Source organism: Coloeus monedula, assembly GCF_965178545.1.
Source record: "Coloeus monedula genome assembly, chromosome: 24".
NCBI lineage: Eukaryota > Metazoa > Chordata > Aves > Passeriformes > Corvidae > Coloeus > Coloeus monedula.
Genome location: NC_138804.1, coordinates 1,138,051 through 1,160,000, shown reverse-complemented (window position 1 = coordinate 1,160,000; position 21,950 = coordinate 1,138,051). Strand labels below are relative to the sequence as shown.

At 48.8% G+C, this 21,950-nt stretch overlaps 1 protein-coding gene across 8 annotated transcripts in view; it reads left to right on the top strand.

The window, feature by feature from the left end:
* SRRM1 (serine and arginine repetitive matrix 1) overlaps window positions 1-9,948 on the top strand; it is a 17,163-nt gene extending 7,215 nt beyond the window's left edge. For 2 of the 8 annotated variants that reach the window (XM_082296526.1, XM_082296533.1), the window contains 11 exons: window positions 1-73; window positions 607-726; window positions 2,220-2,491; window positions 2,628-2,708; window positions 3,036-3,122; window positions 3,748-3,892; window positions 5,861-5,965; window positions 6,488-6,949; window positions 7,942-8,119; window positions 8,566-8,760; window positions 8,957-9,948. The exon at window positions 1-73 is cut by the window's left edge and continues 131 nt beyond it. In XM_082296526.1, coding sequence (XP_082152652.1) covers window positions 1-73; window positions 607-726; window positions 2,220-2,491; window positions 2,628-2,708; window positions 3,036-3,122; window positions 3,748-3,892; window positions 5,861-5,965; window positions 6,488-6,949; window positions 7,942-8,119; window positions 8,566-8,760; window positions 8,957-9,061 — 1,823 coding nt within the window. In that variant the 3' untranslated portion in view covers window positions 9,062-9,948. The remainder of the gene's footprint in view (window positions 74-606; window positions 727-2,219; window positions 2,492-2,627; window positions 2,709-3,035; window positions 3,123-3,747; window positions 3,893-5,860; window positions 5,966-6,487; window positions 6,950-7,941; window positions 8,120-8,565; window positions 8,761-8,956) is intronic. The other 6 variants (XM_082296528.1, XM_082296527.1, XM_082296531.1 and 3 more) reach the window with 6 other exon arrangements.
* Window positions 9,949-21,950: the final 12,002 nt, after the last annotated feature.

The window sequence follows — 21,950 nt, the reverse complement described above, 5'->3', positions numbered from 1 at the left end:
AGTCCAGGTCAAGATCCCGATCCCGTTCTCCATCTCATTCTCGACCCAGAAGGCGCCACAGATCACGGTCAAGGTAGGGCTTCCAGTGCTGATTGTGAGGGTTGAGAATATTTTCTGCTGAAGGTGCCACTTAGTGTTCCTGGTTAGTGATGTTTTTAGAGGTGTTTTTAGAGGTGTGGATGTTTTGGGCCAAATAAGAAAGATGCCCTTGGTGCATAAATGCGTTTGGGAGTGTTTTGTTTGTACTGACTCGTGAGAAGATGCTCATGGTGACCAGTGTTGACTGGAGAAGGAATTGGGCTGCTTAATATTGATAGTGGGAATTGTGTAGCCTTTCTTTAGGTCACGGGTTTGATGCTGAAAATGCTGTAAAACACTCCTTTTTCCTCCTTTTTTTTTTTAGTATTTCACTGCTTAATAGAGAGATGTTGTTAAACTTCAAAGCCTTGATTGTGCCTGATAGTACATTTCACATCCTCACCTAAATACAACCTTAACATGATGCACTTGGAGAAAAGCAACTCTGCACTCAGTGCCCCGAGGATACATTTCCTCAACTTTGAAAGTTAGATAGTTGCTTTTCATTGGAATTTCTGATTGTGACAGGTCTTACTCCCCTAGAAGGAGACCCAGCCCCCGGCGCCGGCCGTCCCCGCGCAGGAGGAGCCCGCCCCGGAGAATGCCTCCCCCACCCAGGCACAGGAGGAGCAGATCCCCCGTGAGGCGGTAAGAGCCCTGCTTTTTGAGACAGCTGGAAGTGCTAAACCTGGAAAGTTAAAGGGAACTGTAGCTGTGTTAGCAAAATGACCTCGTTCATCTCACCTTAGCACTGGCAGGTGTGTGATTAGAGTGATGGAAAAACTGCGGTGTCACATTTCCCAAGTGTGTTGTGGGGGAATACAGTTGTAGCTGTGAAATGATTTCTTCTGAGTTAGGATAGTGATGAGAATTCCTCCTTTTTGAAAAGTGGCAATTTCAGAGCTGTTACTTCTTCAAATGGCTCTGGGTAGCTCCCAGCACAGACTGACATGACATCTCTTAGGGCTTTTTTGCTTAAGTCTTAGTGCTTTTCTTTCCTGCCTGGGGAAAAAAATGAGAACAAGTAATTGAATTTTACTCACTGGGAATTTTTAATTATGGCTTGTATTTCTATCATGTAAAATTAAGTTTGGACTTGAAGTATGTTTCTTCTTCATGTTCTCTTACTTAAAATTCTTCAAGTTTTGCCCTTTGGGGTTGAAAGTCATTTTTCACACCATAAGAATTATTCTAGAGGCAAAACTCTTAGCTGCCTTGCAAAGTAAATGATGTGCTTTTGGCAATGTCAAAATAGACATTTGTCTTCATGGGGAGAGAACAGATTCTTACCCTCTTCATAGGAAGAGAACCAAACTGATGCTTCTTGTGTACAGCAGTTGTTCTTGAGGAAGGAACACTTCTCTTCCTTTCTGTGACAAAGTGATGACTATTTCCTGAGTTTGTCAATATGTTCATTTCACACAGTTACTGGGAAAACTGTGAAAAGTATCAAACATGTATGTTGCAAGATGTACAAGAGCTCCCTTTCAGCAAATGTTTATCTCACTCAAGGTAGGGTTTCTTTTTTCCAGGTTCTCAGGAATTCTGCAGCCAAAGGTGGATTCTGCAGGTACACAATTGCAACAGAACTTGCCACAAATTTTGCCGCAGAATTCTGAGGCCCTACCTTTTAAAATTGCAAAGTAAAGATGAAAGACTAAAACATAAGGATGGATAGATCGATTCTGAGTTGTTAAGTTGTCTGAAATTTTCACCTCCTGATGTAAAACATTTTAGTGTGCTTGCACACTAAACTCTTACCCAGATCTGCTCTGGAGATCATTAAGTCACACGTGCTAACACAGAGAATTCTCTTAACCACCCAGAAGTTAGAGAGCCCAACCAAAACTAATTGTTTCCAGGGAAAAGGCTTAGCTGTAGCCTGTAGATTGACAGAAAGACAGTGAAGGTGACACTAACAATTTTTAGCTCACTACTATAGTTTAAGAATAACTGTGAAAGATTGGTCGTTATCCTCCTCTTCTCCAAAGCAAGGGTTGCAGGCAGTCCACCATGTTTGGGAAGTGCTGTTGTCTGTGGCTCAGTGTCTGTGCTTGCAAACAACTGCAGTTCTTTGTTCTTTGTGCTGAAATGTTCCCCGCTGTGGCCAGGCAGGACCTGATGTGGCCTTTGCTTTGCAGGAGAAGACGCTCCTCGGCCTCGCTCTCCGGCAGCAGCTCCTCCTCGTCCTCGTCGCGCTCCCGCTCTCCACCAAAGAAGCCTCCCAAGAGACCCGTGTCCAGCCCCCCCCGCAAAACGCGCCGCCTGTCGCCCTCGGCCAGCCCCCCCCGGCGCCGCCACCGGCCCTCGCCCCCCGCCAGCCCCCCGCCCAAGCCCCGCCGCTCGCCCACCCCCCAGCAGTCCAACCGCAGCCGGAAGAGCCGCGGCTCCGTCTCACCCAGCAGGGCTTCAGGTGAGCGAAGCCATCGGTGCTCACGTCCCATTCTGGACTTTGGTTCCCTCAGAGATCGTGTGTACGGTTTGTAGGGGCAGAAAAGTACGAAGGAACGGCATAAATTGCAGCTGAGCTATTTCATTTTGTCTTGTAGCACCCAAGCATAAGAGTACTGAGAAAAGAGAATCTCCTTCGCCAGCACCCAAACCGAGGAAAGCGGAACTGTCGGAATCAGGTACAGCTCTGGCTTTCCAGCTGTGCTCCTGGGTGGGGTTTTTAGTCAAAAATACTTGATAGTGAAGGGCTGAGCCCTCCTGGAAGTCTGGCATTGACAGTAGGAGTTTCCAGAACTCCAAAGATGATCACTCCTACTGCCTCATTCTATCCAAGATAGCTCGGAATAAAAACTCAGCCAAAGCGTATTCCAGCCTTATGTCATCCTAAGATTTGAGTGGGGGAATACCCCATACTTGGTGGTCTGCTGTCCATAACTTCACTTCTGCCTGAATAAGGCAAATCTGTATCCTTGGTTTAAGTGCCCTGTCCTTGTGTGTCCTTTCAGAAGAAGACAAAGGAGGCAAAATGGCTGCAGCCGATTCTGTCCAACAGAGGCGCCAGTACAGGAGGCAAAATCAACAGTCTTCATCTGGTATGGAGGAGAGGAATTTCCTAAAACGGGGTTGTAGTTTACTTTTGCAGGAAGTAGTTAAGTTCAAATACAGATTAAAACTATTTGCTGTGTGCTCTGCAGTGCTGTTGTAAATTTAATTCCAGATTTGCTACTCATAATGAGGTCACTTTAATTATTACTCAGGAAGAATAAAAGTATGACTTTTAAAGGTTATTACATCTTTTGTTAATGGATTTGCATCTTTAAAAGTTGCGCTTGTAAACTCTTAACATCACACACAAATACTGTGTGCTGTGGATTACTTCATCTGTCCTTATTTTGGATTCTTTAACGCTTGAGATCAGAAAATTCACCTGGGTATTTTTGTCCACATAGTTTCAAAAAGCAACTGCAGTTCACCTTTTAAGTTACCTGTCTAGCCAGGTTTTATGGGGACAGTTAGATCGCTGCAAGTATTTTTACCCAGCTCTGGTAGATTCATTTATCACTTGGCTTCAACCAACACTTTCAGTTGATCTGCTTTTAAACACTGGGTTCTTGTTGTGTGGGAGAGGAGGTTGGTTTGAACTGCAGCATTACCCTGTCACAAATGATCGGTGTCACAAGGAGCATTTTCCAGAGAGTGATTCTTCTACGTTTGCAGATTCTGGTTCTTCATCTTCCTCAGAAGAGGAGAGGCCCAAGAGGTCGAACGTGAAGAACGGGGAGGTGGGCAGGCGCCGCCGCCACTCGCACTCGCGCAGCCCCTCGCCCTCGCCCCGCAAGCGGCAGAAGGAATCCTCCCCTCGGTAACTCTGCTTGAACTTAACTCATCCTTTCCTGGTATTTAATGTGTATCTCTCTGCACCTCTCACCAAATGCACATCAAGTCATGCCCACTCGGCCCAGTCTTGTTTCAAGATTTCCTTCCTGTTACACTCATTTGGTAAAAATTGCTCTGACCTTTCTTTGAACATGTTCATTTTTGCCTCAGACCCATGGCAGATAGATCTGTTTTGTTTTGTTTCCCCTCCACTGCTCTCAGGATGCAGATGGAAAAGAGGTGGCAATCGCCAGTGATGAAAAGGTTGGTTAGAAATTAATCTCTTAAACAGGCTGTCATTTATTTTGGCATGGATAAGCATTTGCCATCCTTTGTCCTTTAGACTTGCACACTCATGGTGAGGGAAGTTCAGACTGATGTGCTCCTTAATGTGTTGGATCTGGAACCACTTCACTTGCCAAAAAAAAAGAGCAGGAACACCACCTGCTCTGTGTCCTTCACTGCTCATTCCTTGTTAATTCACATCAGCCTGTGACATCAATAACTGAGGTTATTATATCTCACTGATGCCTGAAAACAGCTGAACACTTGCATTCCTCAGGGGCTCCTCGCTCCAGACACTCAGGTTTGGGTGAGCAGTGTTGGATTCCTGCTGCCACTGACTCAAACCCTCCTGCACTCTTGCAACAAGTAATTAAGATCTTGATCTGGGTCACAGATGATTGGAGTTTTCAAAACTCTCATTCCTCAGTTCATGAGATACTTGGAACTACTGGAAGCAGACAATAAGTAAAACAGCAGTGACTTTTTTATTTGTGACACTGTTTGCTCTGTGTTGATCTGGGAATACAAAAACGTGCAGGAAGCTGGGTGCTTGATGGGTTTATTAATTGGATGTAATGACCCTTGAGCAGGCTGTAATTAAGCCCTAGGTAGCAGGTACTCACAGCACACATCATGATATAGGAGATAAGGATGACTCCCTCACAAATGCAGACCTCCCTAATTATGGATCCTGTCAAACATTTCTATGGAAAACAGGTTGGGATTCAAAGGCTTTGATCTTGTTTTGCAACACACTGAATTCACCTACTGCCTGTTGCATAAATACATGTTTAATTAGGGCAATTAGTACATTTGAAGGCTGGGGGTTTTTTGGATCATAAAAGAACATTGTATTTTGGAGCAAACTCTTATCTATAAAAGTGTCTCATTGCCTTGGAGAACAATACCCAGCATATTTGAAATCAAATCTCAGTTTATGTAAATGAGCTTCTTTGCTTTTTAATTGCTCTCATTTTTCCCTTATGCAGTCATTTTATCTTAATTGTTTTTTTTAAAAAAAGGAATATTTCACTTTTCCAATATTCCTCTCCTTTAAAATTCTAGGCAAGTATGTGTTTTATTAGAATTCCCCCTTCCAGAAGTCTGTTGTAAACCCTGCAAAGCAGAAAATGGCTCATTTGGTGAACAGTTTTAATCCAGAGAGCTGCAGTTTAGCAACCACTCTGGTTTTTTTCACTGCATTTCAAGAAATAAATAGTTTTGGATTTCAGATCCCTAGATAAAAGCTGTTTTCAGGAGCACAGTTTCACACTGTGAAGAAAATTAACTCTACCCCAGGCAAAATCAGCACATGATCCATCCATTACTCCAACCATTTGGCCTTTCTCTGGCTACAAGGTGGTGATGGATCAGGTTGTGCAGATGCGGAGTTGTGTCCTGGCTGCTGTGGTGCACTCAGGGTGACAGCCAGACACTTCTGATGGGCTCAGGGTGACAGTCAGACACCTGTGGTGGGCTCATGATCACAGTCAGGCACTTGTCGTGTCACACTCTTCAGAAGGATTTAAGCACATTTTTTCCATCAGTGCTCCCCGTAGAATTTCATTTTACAGTGCATGAAGGAGCTGATTTTGTGTAGTGAAAGCAGAACACAAAGCACCTCGTGGCTCAGCTGGAGGTTTCCTGATCAATCCCTGTTTTTCCACAGCAGGAGGAGGAGGAGCCCCTCGCCGCCCCCGGCGCGCCGGCGCCGCTCCCCTTCCCCGGCGCCCCCGCCCCGGCGCCGCCGCTCCCCGTCCCCGCCTCGCCGAAGGTACCACGCTGTGGCCATCCACTGCCTGCTCTGGGCTTGGGGACGTCCCACTGGGCATGGGGAAAGGGCCCTGATCCCAGTTCCTTGGCTGGGAAGCTGAGGGGGCTGTGGTTGTGTCGGTGAGGTTGGGTGTGGTGGGTGTGTGGCTTGGATGTCGTTGGGTTGCTGCTGCAAATCCTGGATCAGAATCACAGAACCATGGGATGGTTTGGGTTGGGAGGAACCTTAAAGCCCGTCCCATCCCACCCCTGCCATGGACAGGGACACCTTCCACTGTCCCAGGCTGTTCCAAACCCCGTCCAGCCTAGCTTTGGACACTTCCAGGGATGGGGCAGCCACAACCTTTCTGGGAAATTAAAGAGTTTTATTTTATATTCTTAGAACTTCTAAAGAATTCTGGTTTAAATTTCGAGAAGCTTTAAAGAATTCTAGAGTCCTTTTCCCTGTCTTTGGGTGGACTGCAGGGCACTGCTGACTGACTGCCATGCCTGGGTGGCCCCTGAACGTTTGTTCTCTTTGCAGGTCTCCATCACCACCCCCTCGCAGACGTTCTCCCTCTCCACGGAGATACTCCCCCCCGATCCAGAGGCGATATTCCCCATCTCCCCCTCCTAAGAGGAGAACAGCTTCTCCTCCTCCCCCTCCCAAAAGAAGGGCCTCCCCTTCCCCCCAGTCCAAGCGCAGAGTCTCCCACTCCCCGCCGCCAAAACAGAGGAGCTCCCCTAGTGCTAAACGGCGCTCCCCTTCCATATCTTCCAAGCACAGGAAGGGGTCTCCTCCCAGCAGATCCAACAGGGAAACACGTTCTCCACCACAAAACAAAAGGCATTCACCTTCACCACGGCCTCGAGCTTCCCACCCCTCCTCCAGTCCTCCGCCGCCGCGCCGGGGAGCGTCGGCGTCGCCGCAGAGGAGGCAGTCACCCTCACCCAGCACCAGGCCCATCAGGAGGGTGTCCAGAACGCCAGAACCCAAGAAAACAAAGTAAAAAACTCCTCCTTGTCTGGGTTTGGGTTTTAGGAGGGGGTTTTGTTCAGTTGTAATGCAGTGAAAATAGCTAATAGAATGGTTTGGACTGGAAGGGACTTAAAGCTTATCCAGTGCCATCCCCTGCTGTGGGCAGGGACTCCTTCCACTGTCCCAGGCTGCTCCAAGCCCCGTCCAGCCTGGCCTTGGGCACTGCCAGGGATCCAGAGGCAGCCACAGCTTCTCTGGGCAACCTGTGCCAAGGCCTCACCACCCGCACAGGGAACAATTTTTCCCAATATCTCATCTGTTCCTGCCTGCTGGCAGTGGAAGCCATTCCTCCCTGTCCTGCCTGCATAAAAAGTCCCTCTCCCTCCTTTTTATAAGACCCTGGAATGCTGCCACGAGCTCTCCCCAAAGCCTTCTATTTAATTGGTGGCTTTAAAGAAAACCTAACTTTGTCTTTAAACCCAACTGTGGAAGGGAACCAACACTTCTCATTAGCTCAGAAATATTTCCATAAGTGGCCATTCCATAAGGCCATTCAGGATAAACTGTTGACATTCTAAATATTTTCATCTTTAGTGTGATGCTGCTTTTCTGAGCAAGCAGTGAAAAGTGTGGTGCTGGCTTATGAATGTTTTCAGAAGGAAAATGGAGCTGAGTGGAAAGCCTTGCACAGTAAAACAGCATTGCTGTTCTCCTGACTCTTACTGTGGTTATAACTTGGTGAAACCAGAAAGGCAGCAATCAGTTCTGAGCAGCAGCAGGGTTGTTTAATAGCTTTTCAGGCTGCATTATCCCTCTGCATTATGGACCCACTCTGCTATTGGATTGTTTTGTCCTTTTTAACAAATCAGCAAAGCAATTAATCTATTTATTTTTTTAAATCAATTAAATTCTTCTCAGCACAGCTTGACCAAGTTAAAGGACTTGTGTTCATTTGGTTCTTGTGTTAATATTCCCTTGTTTTGTGTCTCACCTCTGACTGTGACTCTTGTGTTCCTCAGGGCTTCCACCCCCAGCCCCCGGCGCGTGTCCTCGTCCCGATCTGCGTCAGGGTCACCTGAGACAGCTCCCAAAAAACACCAAGGACCTGCATCTCCTGCTCGGTCTCGCTCTCCTTCTGCAAACTGGTCACCTGCAAAAAAGGCCAAGAGCCCAACTCAGAGCCCATCACCTGCCAGGGTATTTGTCTGCCCATAAAGCAGCACTGCTTTGGGTTCTAGGGGAAGTTGCTGTCACGAACAGCCCCAGGGTTATTCATGGGGGGAAAACTGCTTGGGGTCATTCTTCATAGTTAAAAACTTCTAAAGACAACTTGCAACATAAATTTTTCAAGCTTAACATCTCCAAATCTGGAAAAAAAATGCTATTCTACAGAAAATCAGACTTCTGGGAAAAAAAGTCTCTCCCATTTCATGAGTGTACCTGAGTTTCATGATCTACAAAGTGAGGGGGGCTTATTTATGCTCAGTGTGCAAACTGAGATTATTCCCAGTGGGAAGAGAACAGGTTGGTCGTTACCTTCACCTCTTCTTCTGAGGTGTTTCCCAGGGACAATTCCATTCTTTGCCAGAGAATTTTGAAGCCTTAGAGATGAGTTGTAACATCTATTGAATTACTTATTACAGAATTCAGATCAAGAAGGTGGTGGCAAGAAGAAGAAGAAAAAGAAGGATAAGAAGCATAAAAAGGATAAAAAGCACAAGAAACACAAAAAGCATAAGAAGGAGAAGGCGGCAGCGGCTGCAGCAGCTGCTGCTGTGGCTGCAGCAGACACCACCTCAGCACAGGAAGACCAGGAAGCAGAGACAGAACCCAAAAAGGTAAGAATTTGGGACTTTTTGAGGGCCCAGTGTGAGCAGACAGGGTGGGTGTGCACTGCAGTGCTGGTGTTGTGACAGCCCTAATTCCAAAGTGGGACGTGGGGTGTGGGATTCTGTGGGGGGGATTTCAGTGCTGGGAGGGCTCCGCCTGGCTGGGCCTGGCGTGTTTGAAGCAGGTCTTTGTGTTTGTTTGAAGGAGACAGAAAGTGAACCCGAGGACAACCTGGATGACCTAGAAAAGCACCTGCGGGAGAAGGCCCTGAGGTCCATGAGGAAGGCGCAGGTGTCCCCCCCCTCCTAGGCCAACCCTTTGATATAATGTACATTTTATTTGGTTTGTACTCAGAATTCAATTTCAAATTGCTAAATGTGTTTGAGCTTTAGAATATAACATTTGTTGTAATAATTGCTAGGTTGAGGTTCACCATGTACAAAGGGCATGGATTTACATTACAAAAGGTGTCCACAGTGTACTAGTGACATTCTTTCATTGGCAGCATAATTTCATTTAGAGTGAGACTTTTTAGAAGCAGTAGGAATTTGTTTTGGAGGTTTGAAACATGACCGTCAGTTCCCTCGTTTCTTTGAAATCCAGCAGAGCCTTGAGCAGATTTTGCGAGGGTCTCATTTGACTTCTTTTGTATCACTTACATGATGCTACTAACCTTTGTGGTTTGTAGGCTTGCCCAGGAGTAAAACCACTGCAGAATTCCAAGGAAGTACATCTCTATTTTAATGCTTTCTACTGTTGCCTGTATAGTCTCCATTAAAGCCAATCAAGAATAGCAGTTTAGAGTGGTACATAAATGAAAGCATGTTGTTTACCAGGACACTGTGGGTTTATATTGATGTAACATGTTGATTTGGAACACTGGAATTTCATTTGTATTTTTATGTTCTTTTTTTAAAGGGCAGTTTCCATGATCAGCAGTCCCAGAAAACAAAAAAGTAATTCCTTCAGTTCCATAAATTTTGTTTGTGAGCTGTCGTTGCCCCCTTCATAAATCTTGTCTCGTTACGGTTCTTCGGAATGGTCTGAGCAACTTTCAGAGCTGTGTTCTTTGAAAGTTTAGAGGAACCTGAACTTTGGATATTGTCATGTTTTCACTGTTCTTTGTTTTTGTTTTTTTAACTAAAGCTATATAAAGCTTGTGGATTAAACAAAATAAATTTCTAAATTTAAACAGATGTTGGCTGTTTTTATCTGGACATTTACATTTGCTAATCAGCTTTGTTTTGTGTAGGGTTAATGACTGCTCAGAGATGAGAAAGTGTTTGATCCACTGTGCTGGCTCTGGAAAAATTGGGGCTTTTAACTGGCCTGGGGGAGCAGGAAAAGCCCTTTAATTAGTGATGCTCCTGCTGAGTTCTTGCAAAGCAGAAGTCAACCAGCCTTACCTGGGCAGTGCTCTGGGAACATGGAGAAGCTTAAACTCAGTATTTGCTGTGAAAATTGCTGGTCAGAGCAAGTAAGGTGTTTCAGGGCCCTGCAAGAAATGAGCAGCAGGTTTGATTGGCTTAGAGAAGGAGCTGTAGTGGTGTGAGAGCTCATCTGAGGCATCCCGGGGGCTCCCTGCCTTTCCATAATCATGGAGTGGTTTGGGTTGGAAGGGACCTTACAAGTCACCCAGTTCCAACCCCCTTTTAATCACACTGGAAACTTGCTGGGTTGCTGCTGTGGAGTTCTTGTAAAAACTCAAGCTGTGTTTCTGAAATCAGCTCAGTTCTGAAGTCTGAAGTTCTCTGGAAGATGCTTTTGAATTCTTTTTGTGCTGCAGCTGTGGTAGCTGTGATGTGCACAGTGAAATGGGAGATTTGATGAGTCTTCCCTGCTCTTGTGCAGGATTTAAACTGAGGCAGGGCTCCTCTAGGTCCTGGCTGGAACGGGAGATTCAGAGCAGCTCCTTCTGCACTTCCCTTTGTGCTGAATCTTTTGTTTCTTCACAAAGTCCATCTGGGTGAGCTTGGTGCTTGTGGAGCCACAGACTCGAACTCGGGACGTGCTGATCCTCACTCACTTGGATTTTCCCTGGATGTCCTGGGAGAGCCTGCAGGGGTGCAGCTCCCGAGGGTTTAATGCCTCCTCCTTTATCATCCCAATCTTGCTTCCACCCGGGTTTAGTGACCTCTGAATGCCTTTTAATCTTAGCACTAATAGAAGTTCTTTAAATACACTCAGGACCTGAGTCACTGCTTATCTTCCCTCACACCTATTTCCATCTCCTGCCTCCAGGACTGATAGAGGACCTCTGCTGGTTTGGGATGGGCCAGGCCTTCCCTCCACCTTTCCATCTCTTCTGGAGTTTCTATTGTTGGTGCTCCCTGTCTTTTTTTTCATCTATCCATAAAGAATGGTGTAGGCTTGAAAAGAGCAATTAAATGCAGTGTTTAAAAAGGATATAACTTCTAAATTGTGTGTAGGTTAATATTGTAATTCCTTCCTACTTACCCAGTCAAATACTAACGTTTCATTTAAATACCAGTTGGGATAATCAGCCCTCTCCTCTCCTGAGCTGTCCCTGTCCCTGCTGTTGCACAGACCCTTTTTAGCACAGAATCTCTGCTGGGCTGGGTTCCATCTGTGTCTCTTCTGTTTATGACACCACTGAATTCACTCGTGATCCTCTAATTGAGCTCCTGTCATCCAAACCCAAACTTGTCTGATCCCTTCCCCACTCCAGCTTCTTGGTTAACCTCTTCTCTCTGTTTTTAAATCCTTTTATTTGTAGTTCAGAAATGACCCTGCAGGTGCCTGGTGTGATGAGGCAGGAGCTGCCTGGATCTCACTTCTTTGTATCCTGGATCTCCTCTTGCTGAATTTTGGCTTCTTGACCTAGGCCACCTTCATGAAGTGACAGACACAGGGTCTAGGTAAGGGGTTTGCTGCAATAATTGTTTTTAACTCCACAAAAAGTTTAATTGGACTGTGTAATTTAAATGGAACTGAGTCCCCAGGAGTGAGCGTGAGGCTGAGGTGAGTCACAGGTTAGTGTAGCTGCTTCTGGAGAAAGATGTGTTTGTTGTGTCAACAGGTGGGACAATGGCAGGTGTGTGTGTGCAACAGTTCCAAGTTTATAGAAGCTCAGGGCTGGATTGTTAAATTTTTCCACTTGTGTGACTTTGGCAATTTGCCTGGGAGTGCTGCGTGGAGCTCCCTGAGCTGAGGGATTTACCCTGAATTGCCTCAGGATGCAGAACTGTTCTGCTGCTGCTTGGGCAGGGCCTGGTGCTCCCTGGGAGCCCAGGGGTAAATCCCAGCACCAGGGCAGAGTTCTGTGCTGGGAGCCATCCCAAAACCTCCCTCACCTGACAAATCCATGTCCTGAGCAGTGAGGGCTGCAGGGAGGGGCCTGGGCTCAGAGGAGCAGTTCTGCACTCTGACTTCATTCCTTGAGCACCAAACTCCAAATCTCTGTGCGTTGGTGTAAAAAGCAGCTCTGGGAGGAGCAGCTCAGCAGGGCACAGAGCTGTATTTTGGTGGAGTTCCATTCCAGCTGTTGTGTGTCATAAGTTATGATTTGGTACAGGATCATCTCATAAACCTTTGATATGTCTGCTTGAAGTCCACTGTGGATGTCACCAATGTCTCAAAGCAGCCACAGCACTGACAATTCCAATGGAATTGTGTTTCTGTTAAATCAGGTCCAACTCATTTCAATAAATGGCTGTTGGAAGTAATTATATCTCTTCAAGGATAATAAAAAGATTATTAAATCTCAGCACAATTGGGTAGGGAGTTGTGTATTTCCAGACTTTAATCACCAGTTTGACCTTTGAACTTTATTCAGCAATCCTGGATGAGTTCAAAGAGGCTGGAACTGCTGGAGTCTCTTCAGCTGGGGTGTGAAACAACAGCTGGGGATGGTTCCCCGCCGCTGGCTGGAGGCAGAGGATGTCCTGTACCAGCCACTCTTATCTGGCTCCCTCTGGCTCAGGAATCAGTCCCTGCTTAAAGTCCAGCAGGAGCTGGACTCCTCCCTGCTGTGTGGCACTCAAGGGGGTGGCACAGCTCAGCTGTTCTGCAGCCCTGGTTTGTTCTGAGCCGGGTTCTGGGGGAAAGAAGTGCTTTGCTTTGTTATCACTTGTTCAGTTTAGTTCTGACTTGAGCCAGAGCGTTTCCTTCTGCTGTGAGTGGAGCTCAGGGAACACCTAACATGGTTAAAGATCTTCTGGTCCACTGGTGATGTTTTACGTTTGCTTCCTTGGCTGGCTGGAGGCAATCAGGCCCTTAAAGTATTAGAACAACCAATACACAGAGGGAGATAATATTCAGAGGGATCCCCAGTTCTCACTGTAGGTTTGTACCTAAACATCTCCAAGTGGCTTTGGCTCTATCTCACCAGGCCAGGGATGGACTGGAAGCTGTTCCTGAAGGGATGAGGATCACAGTTTGTCATGGAGCTGGGAAGGAGAGTTTGGGGTTTTTCTTCCCTTTTTTCCCCAGTCTTTTATTTAAAATCAAGAGCCCAAGGTGCCCCCTCTCTGGGGTTTGCTGGTGTCTTGTGTGGGGGCTGTGCCCGAGCAGCGAGCAGGAGTCGTGCGGCTCCAGCCCATCTCCCAGGGAGGGAAAACGCTGCACAATTCTTCCTTAGCTGGGAGTGTCGGATTCTGCAATGGGAGCCGGCAGCTCCCGGGGCAGGTGAGTCAGGTCTGACGCCAAACCCGGCTGGGTGAAGCCTGGACTGGAGCAGGGGTGACTCACGGTGACGCAGCCGCGAGGGGCCACCCGTGCCCGTTTGTGCCATGCTTTGGGGTTGGGCCGAGCCTCTTTTGGGGTTTGGATAATCCTAAAAATCAGCGCTGCAGGAGGGAGGGAACGTGCTGGCTCCCAAACCGGGGCTGGGGTCAGTGTCAGGAGCACAGCTCCCCATGGAGCCACAGGGGAGAAGTCTCTGAGCCTTCAGTGCAAGGTGTTTTAATCACCAAGTCATTAATTATCTTTAGCGTTCGTGTTGTGGCAGATTTATCTGTAAGAGTCGTGGTTTTTTTCATTCGGGATCAATCCGTCGGGAATTGTGTGGTGAACACCTCCCAGGGCCAGGTGTGGGACTTGACCTGGGGAGGCCGCCCAGCCCGGGATGGGGTCAGGAATCATTCTGAACTCCCACATCTGCTTCCCCGGGCCGAGGAGTTGAACGCAGGAGGGATGTGGGGTCCGGAGCATCCTTCCTCCCACACAAAGGCAGGATGCGGCCGCCCCGGGCAGCTCCCGGCATCGCTGCGGGCTTTGTGCGCCGGGACAGGGCCGGGGGCTGCGGGGCTGCGGCTCCCCCAGCGACCCCGCTGCAGCCGCGGCTGCTCTTGCAGCGAGCTGTTAAACCCGGGGGCAGCGGGGCCGTGCGGGGACATGCAGAAGGACCTTGTCCGGCAGATCCTGGAGGGCTCAGGTTCTCTCTGCGGCTGCGGCAGGAGTGGGGCTGGGCCTTGTGCTGATCCGGGCGTGGGGGGAGCGATGCTCCCGATCTCTGGGAAGTTCAGGATCCTTCTGTTTCACTTAAAAGAAAACACGGAAAACAGCTGTCCTGGGAAAGCAGCGCGGGGAGGAGGGGAATTGTAGGGAATTGTTCGGTTCCCCCACAGAGGCTTTGTGTTCAGTCCAGGGGCAGAGCTGCAGCTCGCGTAAATTGTTGTGGCTATGAAATAAATGGAATTCTGCCGCCGCCGTCAGCTGGGGAATGGCCCCTGGAGAGGAGGGTCAGCGTGAGGGGCCGGACTCTCCAAAGCACGTGCAGTCCTTATCTGCTCAGCCAGACCTTCCTCTGGCTTCTGTCCCCACCCCTGACCTGTCCCGGTGCCGTGTCCTGCTCTGGGCTGGCCCCGAGTGCACAAAGCTCGGCTGCCTCTGTGGGGTCCATTCCCTGACCCACACGTGGAGCGGGAGAAGGGAATGTCTGTGGGGGCACAGCCTGCGAAGCTCTCAGGAGGTTTTTTACATGGGGGGGCTTTTTGTAATTCCTCATTCAGGCTTTAAAACTCGAGCTTCAGATGAAACCAAAGCCGGCGGAACGGTTGTGAGAAATGTGGATCCCTTTTAAGAATAACCCCCCAGGCTTCTCCTCTCCAGGAGGGAGGAAGCTCCCATTAAAAATTGATAGTCTCCCTGTCAGCTGGATTTTAATTCAGCAAGTGGATTTGACTACTGATGTGAAAAAAATTACTTTTGTCACCGTGCTGATATTTTTTTAATGAGACAAAAATGGTTTGGCACCTTTCCAGCTTATTAAAACCTTTGTGAGTCCATCGGCACAAAGGGACGAGAAGGGAAAATTACATTAAGTGCATGATTGGCAAAACAAAATTGAGGTCTTTTTTATTTATTTATTTTTAATCTATTACAAGCCTGTGAATGAATCCTTCTATTATTTATAGGGGAGGATAAAGGGAGCCGTCCCTATGGCTGCAGGCAGACTCCACTTTCAGTTTACCTCGTCTTTCCAGACGGGGAAAGTGGACACCTGCTGTTATCCAGGACAGAGATAAGTGAAGGGAGCTGTGTGAAAAGGGAGAAATCCACATGTTCTGTGGGAGAACGGGGCCCTGGGGATAACTGATGTGTCAGTGGTCTGTGGGTTTCCCAGCTCGCCACAGAGTGAATTTCTCCACTGGAAAAAAGCCTTCCCCCCTCCCAGGGGGATCAGACCGTTTGGGCCACTGCATCCCATGAGTTGAGTCACGCCCGGGTCTCCATCCTGCTCTGGATCAGCTGCAGGAGCCGCTCTGCAGCCCCGAGGCCGCGTTTCCAGTGGGGATCTGGCCCCTCTCCAGCTCCGCTTCCTTCCTCCTGCCCTCAGCCCAGGGCCTTCCCCGCCTGCACAGCAGCACGGACACGCTGCAGCCGATGTCAGTCCAGTTCTCTGCTCCCTGCCCTTCTCGGGGGGATTTTTGCGGGGAGGGGGTGAGGTCGGTGCTGAGCTGGGAATGCTGACACACTGTGGGAATCCTTGTGGGATTCCCCTCCTGCCTCAGTTGTCCCCTCAGCACCGCGGGTTCAGCATTCCCTGTGAAGTAAGGAGGATTCCTGTTGATAAAGAGCTTGATGAAGCTCATGTGATGAGCAGCGTGGGCTGATAACCGAGCCTCTTCCGGGCGCTCAGAGGCCGCTTTGCTGCAGAGAGGCCGAGGAGGGGCTGGTCCTGCTGGTACCAACCCCCAGCAGAAGGGAGCTGTGGACAGTGGGATTTCTCCCTGCTGCCAACAGAGGATTTGGGTTTATCCTCTCCAACTGCACATCCCACTATTAATGAGCAGCCAGGGTATCATTTGAATTTTAATGACATCACAGATGCAGTGCTGCTAATTGCTCATTTGCTTATCTGGAATGAGTTTTAAATCTGTGAAAGAAACCTGAATCAGGGAAACCTCTCGTGCAGCTGATCAGGGCAGGGTTAGAAAAGCAGCTTCCTGTGGTTTAACCCCCTCAGTGGCAATTCCTCTCCTGTCCATCCCATTGCCCACCTTGCTGCAGTGATCAGCTGGGATTCATGGCTGGGATGAAAGCAAAGGATTTAAAAGGGGAAAATCTCCACGGCCTTGGTACTCAGAGAGATGCTCTGAGAGCCTGGGTGGGTTTGGACATCCCTGGCTGGGCTGGGGGGAAGAGGGGTGGCTCCAGTCCTCAGTTATTTATCCTGGGTTTGTGCCTAAACTTTCGGCTCTAGCTGGCTCTTATGGTTACTCTGTAGGAGCCCGAAGAGCCTTACAGCAATCGTTACACAGACAAACCACCGGAGTAAAGAGGTGATAATTAAAATTGCAAAAGCAAGTATCCAGTGATCTGAAATACCAGAATTTCAGCCTGAGCAGGTCGAGCGTGTGCTGCAGATAAGGAGCAGGGAGATGGGAAGATTTGGGAACTCTTTGGTCCTGCCCCACAGGATTGTTGTTGTTCTCCCCATCTGCAGGGCACAAGCGGCTCTGCTGGGGACCGCAGATGCTTTTGGAGTCGGTGACTCAGGAGGTTTAGGTTCAGTTCCCTGTCCTGCTGTGGGTATCTCAGGGATTTGAGATGTCCTTCCCTTGGCAGCGCCTCAGGCTGTGAGGTTTGGAGAAGGTGGAGGAGTTTCTGTCCCTGTGTTTGGAGAACTGGAGCACTCTACGTGCTGCTGCAATGCAAATAATTTAATCAGAAAGATTATTTCCAAATCATGGTAGAACTGCGAGATCTTGGCCTCTTGTGCTGCCCACAATTCCTTTTCTTTCCTGAGTACTTGGAAAAAATCTGGCTCCTTCCAGTGTGACTCAGATAGGAGGAAATAAACCCCACATTCATCATGTCACTGCTTGAGTCAGATCAGTGTTTACGCCATCGGTCCGGAGCAGGGTGGCTCTGGGAGATGTGCTCACTTTGTTCTTTGGGATAAATGTCATTAATCCCCGATGTGGACTTTGCCCAAAGAACCTCCTGGAAAGCTCGGGGGATTTGGGGTGCATGGCTTCACCCCACAGGCAGAGCAGAGATGTAAAACTTCAGATGGTGCCCAGCTGTACAGAAGCGGTTTGGGTTTTTGAAGGTGACGGTCCTGCCCTAAACTGGGATGGATTATCAGGTGCCTGCACTGATGGAATCAGAGAATCATGGGATGGTTTGGGGTGGAAGGGAATTTAAAGATGATCCAGTTCCACGCCTGCCATGGGCAAGGACACCTTCCACTATCCCAGGTTGCTCATCCTTGGACACTTCCAGGGATGGGGCAGCCACAGCTTCTCTGGACAACCTGTGCCAGGGCCTTCCCACCCTGACAGGGAAGGATTTTTTCCTAATACTCATGGCTTTGGATCAAGCCAGCCTGGAGATAAAGAGGTTTTGTGTTGGACTTGTTTTTTTTGTGGATGTTTTTCTCTCTGATGTTGGGCTGCACCCCAGAGGGAAAATCGAGCATCTTGGTGTCATTGCTGTGATTGGATTGATCCCTGCAGATCCATGGGAGGGTGGCTGGAAGCTGGGAAGGAGCTGGAGCTGCTGCTTCCTCCTTCCCCACACACAAAGGCACAGGCAGCACACAGAGGCTGCGCTGCCTTTCCACACCTCCCCTTCCCCCGGGTCCCTCAGAACCTGCAGCCCATTAAAAACCCAGATCAGAGTTTCTGCCATTCCAGCTCCGTGACAGAAGCCGGTCCACGGTGCTGAAGCCCAGCTGGGATATAATGGACAGGGCTCATTAGGGGAGACCCCAGCTACCGGCAACTTCCAGGCTTTTCAGATGATGAAAATTCAGCAGGAAACCTCGGTGGTGGCATTTGGTTGCTGCTTCAGGGGAGTGTGGCTGATTTAACCACTTAATCAACCTCAGCCAGGCAAAGCTGGGGTTGTTATCTGGGGAGAAGCAGGTTGTGTAGTGCTTTTTTCTTCACCAGATCTCCTTATCAGCCCAGGTGTTTGAATCACCTGGGGACTAACCTTAAAAGAAAACAGCCAATACCTGAATTTATTTACTTTCAGGCAACTTCTGTACATAAAGGTGGGGAAATATAGATTTTAATCAGGCTCACAAAACTATTTTTTTTTCTCTTTCTGAAATAACTTTTCAAACCAGGAATGCAGTGGATTTGGGGTTTTTCTTGAAGGAACTCCTTGTCCGCGTGCATCTGCATGGTGCTGCCATGGGGAGGTTTCCCAGCACTCAGACTCAGCTCCATCTCTGCTTCTTGATCCTTTCCAGCTCTCTTCCTGCCGAAGAGAGAAGCCCAAATCGTTGCTTCCTGATGCTCACAGCAGAGGACAGGCTGATAACTGAATTTGGAAAGTAGGGCAGCGAGAAACCCCGGGCAGAGCACAGCAACAGCCTCCCGCTGAAAGGGGAGAGTCAGGCATTCAATTACTCCTGTTGTGCGTGTGGTCCTGGGAGCCAACTTTCCTTTTCCCCCTCCTTGGATATCACCTCCAAAGGCAGGGAGGTGACAAGCACTTCAACTTCCCCCGTGTTCCAGCGGCACCGAGGTGAAAACTCGGCCTGTGTCAGCATTCCCAAAAAGCTGCCCCCGGTGCCTCCGGGGAGGGGACCCGCGGCAGAGGGAAACCTGCAGACAATGCCTGCTTTGTCCCCTTCCTGCTCCTCGGGTGCCCTGAGATGCTGAGTCCAAACATTTAACCACGAAATGCATTAATTACCATCCAGCTCCCCGGGGGAAGGACCATATGCCAGTAACCAGGGGGGAAAAAAAAAAAGGAAGAAGCATGGAAAGTCCATTGATTGTTAAATGACTCCAAGTGCCATTATTGCCACCAAAAGTCCTTGATGAACATTTCCTAGAAACATTGAGTTCTCCAACCTCTGCGCTCAGAGCGGTGCTAACTTGGACTGGGGAGCAGAGGAGTGACCCAGAAATTGTGGGATGAAGTCACCTTCCCACATAATGCCATGGGATGTGTCCTGTGCTGCTGTAGTTCTGCCTCGGCCCACAGCAGAGAGCTGTTTTCTATGGATTTTCCCCCAGTGCAGCTGTGAGCTCCAGGGCTGTCTCCACACATGTCCTCAGCTGCTCACTGCAGCTAATCCTAAAGTTTGGCAGCCACGTGGGATGAAAATGAACTATCCAGGGACAGCTGGTTGGGAATTACAGCAAGCTGCAAACAGTTTGACACCAGCAGAAGTTGGATTTCCCCTGCACTCCTTTGAAATCTGGTGAGCTCTTGTCCTCCCAGCAGCTCCAAACCAAACCCTGCTCAGTGCAGGGGCAATCAAAGAGGAGTGAGCCATAACAAAATCATCCCTCCCAGGAGGCAGGTGATGGATGGAGCCCAAAATCCCTCTTGGTGCCAGGATGGGAGGGAGGAACTTGGAGCTCCTGGGGTTACTCTGCTAAGGGGGCAGCAGCTCAGCAGAGCATCTGTGACACGAGGGCTGGGACTGCAGTGGCTGCGCTTCCGCTGCTGTGTGCCAGCCCAGGATCCCGAATTAGCTCTGGAATGGGAATGCTGGTATTTATAACCAGGGTGTGTCAGCCCTGCCTTTCCTTTAATAGGTGTCCCTCGGCAGGTTCTTCTCCAGCTGCGTCCAGCATGGCTTTAAAGGAGCTCTAATGAACCTGACAGTCAGGACAGGCTCCTGCTTCCAGCCACAGCCAGCACTGGATGCTCTCCTTCTCAAACCTCCTCAGCACCTTTCTTCTCACAGCAGTTTCATTATAATTTAAAAAATGGGATGTTCATACATGTGTCCCACTGAGTGACAACATGACCTGTGTGCTGAGCTCCTCCCGTGCCTGAAAAATTCCCCGTGGAAATAAAAACCCAATTTTGAGCCCTGGGGTCAGCGTGGCAGCGAATTCCACTGGAGGAACGCGCACAGCCAGGGCAGGAGAGGGACGGCTTTGATATCTTTAACATCTGATGCCTCCAGTTCCAAAAGCATTTGGAAAGTTTGAGATGGAAAAATTGCTGCAGAAAGGCCAAAAGTGCTGGAGAAGTGAAACAATCCCACGTTGTTTTGCTGCTCTGCCAAATGGGAAGGAAGCTCCTGAATGCAGCATAAAATAATATCGAGGGAGTGACCCACTGAGCACATGTGGGGGGCCAGAATTGCTTTGTCCCCACTCCCTGGCTCGGTGCAAATTTAGCTTTGAGTAAGTCACTGAACTTTCCTGACTCATTCCTCACCGCTGTTAAAGGTGGGTGATGCTCATTTCCCTATGGATTGTTAGGAGCACTGGTGATTTATTATGTAAAGTGTGGACAAATTAATTCTAAGTGTTATAAAAAAAAATGAAATAAATCCAGAATGGTACAAGCAGCAATTACTGAATGAGGAAAGAATTGAGAGCTTTCCGACCATTCTGAGCATTGTTAGAGGTTTCATTTGAATGGGGAGCATGAGGGGTTTGGTAAGTGGCAGCTGGAAACCAGCAAAATGTCATCTGAAAGTGAAATAATTGAAAAGATATTAAAGCAGAGCCAGGGCTGGTGCAGCTGGGTATAAATGAAATAAGCTATTAGCTGCTCTGCGAGATACCAGCAGGGGAGAGCTTTTGTTAGAGCAGAAATGCAGCAGTGGCGAGGGAAAAGCAGCCCTGGCAGCTCCTTTGTGGGGCTGGGGAAACATAAAAAGGCCCCGAGTGCCTCACAGACCTCAAATTTGTTGCTCTACACCCACCTTCGTGGGCGCTGTGGGAGAGCTGTTTCTTTGTGCTAAACCACTGCCTGTTCTCGAGCAGGTGGGTCCGTGCTGTGGGGAGCTCTGGAAAGTACTGCAAGTTTGACAAAACCCTGTGATTTTAAACTTTTTGGTGAAGCAGGGAGGAAGGGTTGGTCCCTAACTGAGGGGGAGTACCTGGCTCAGTGTTCCTTGCCCTGGAATAAGGAGTCAGCTCCTGCCTTTCCCAGCAGACAGAGGATACAACTTTCTTTTTGCCTCATTAAACTAGTCCCTGAATCCACATTTGGCCCCAGCTGGTGCAAATTCCTTACTCTGCTGTGCAGAAAAGCAAACGCAAAGCCTAAGACAGATGCTTGTGGAGTCTCTGGGACAACCCCATTTAAAGGAAATTTCTTTCCTTCCCTTCTGTCCCACCCACGTTCCAACAACAACAACAACAGTGGGACGGTGTCCTTCGTGGTACAGGCTGCAATTAATTAATGGGTAATTACCGAGGGAGGTTCCTGGCCAGGGCTGGACTGCACGGCCCCACATCGGTTTGGTTCCAGTGACACACCGATTTCCAACTCAGACCGTCCCACCCCATGAATCAGCGAGATTCCTTGGAATCTAAACCGAACAGAGACAAATATTCCACTGGCTCCCAGGGAGCTGGGGCTGTCCAGAAGCTGCAGGAATGGGAATGAAAAGGACTTTGTCACATCAGTGGCCCAGCCCTATCAGCTCCAGAGAGGGGCTCACAGCAGTTTTTCCTGCTCCAGATGAATTCAAGGACATTCAAAGCTGATATTTGCGTAAAGACATCCGGTTATGCAGAACCGAGGGCAATAAACGCCTGGAGAGAGAGGAGGTTTTGTTATTTCCAGCGAGCGCTCCGTTGGTAACCATTCCATGTGGAGCCATCCCGGGCTGCATTTGGGTACAAATTACAGGGAGGCTCATCCCGGGTCACAGACGGCATTGAAGTCACTCTGTGCCACCTCGGGGGATCCCACAGCCCCGGCCTGCCCTGGGAACGGCTCTGCCGAGACGCTCAGGTGCAGCTCCACTCAGACTATTAAAAATAGAGTCTGGGCTTCCAAAGGGAAAAGCAAGGAC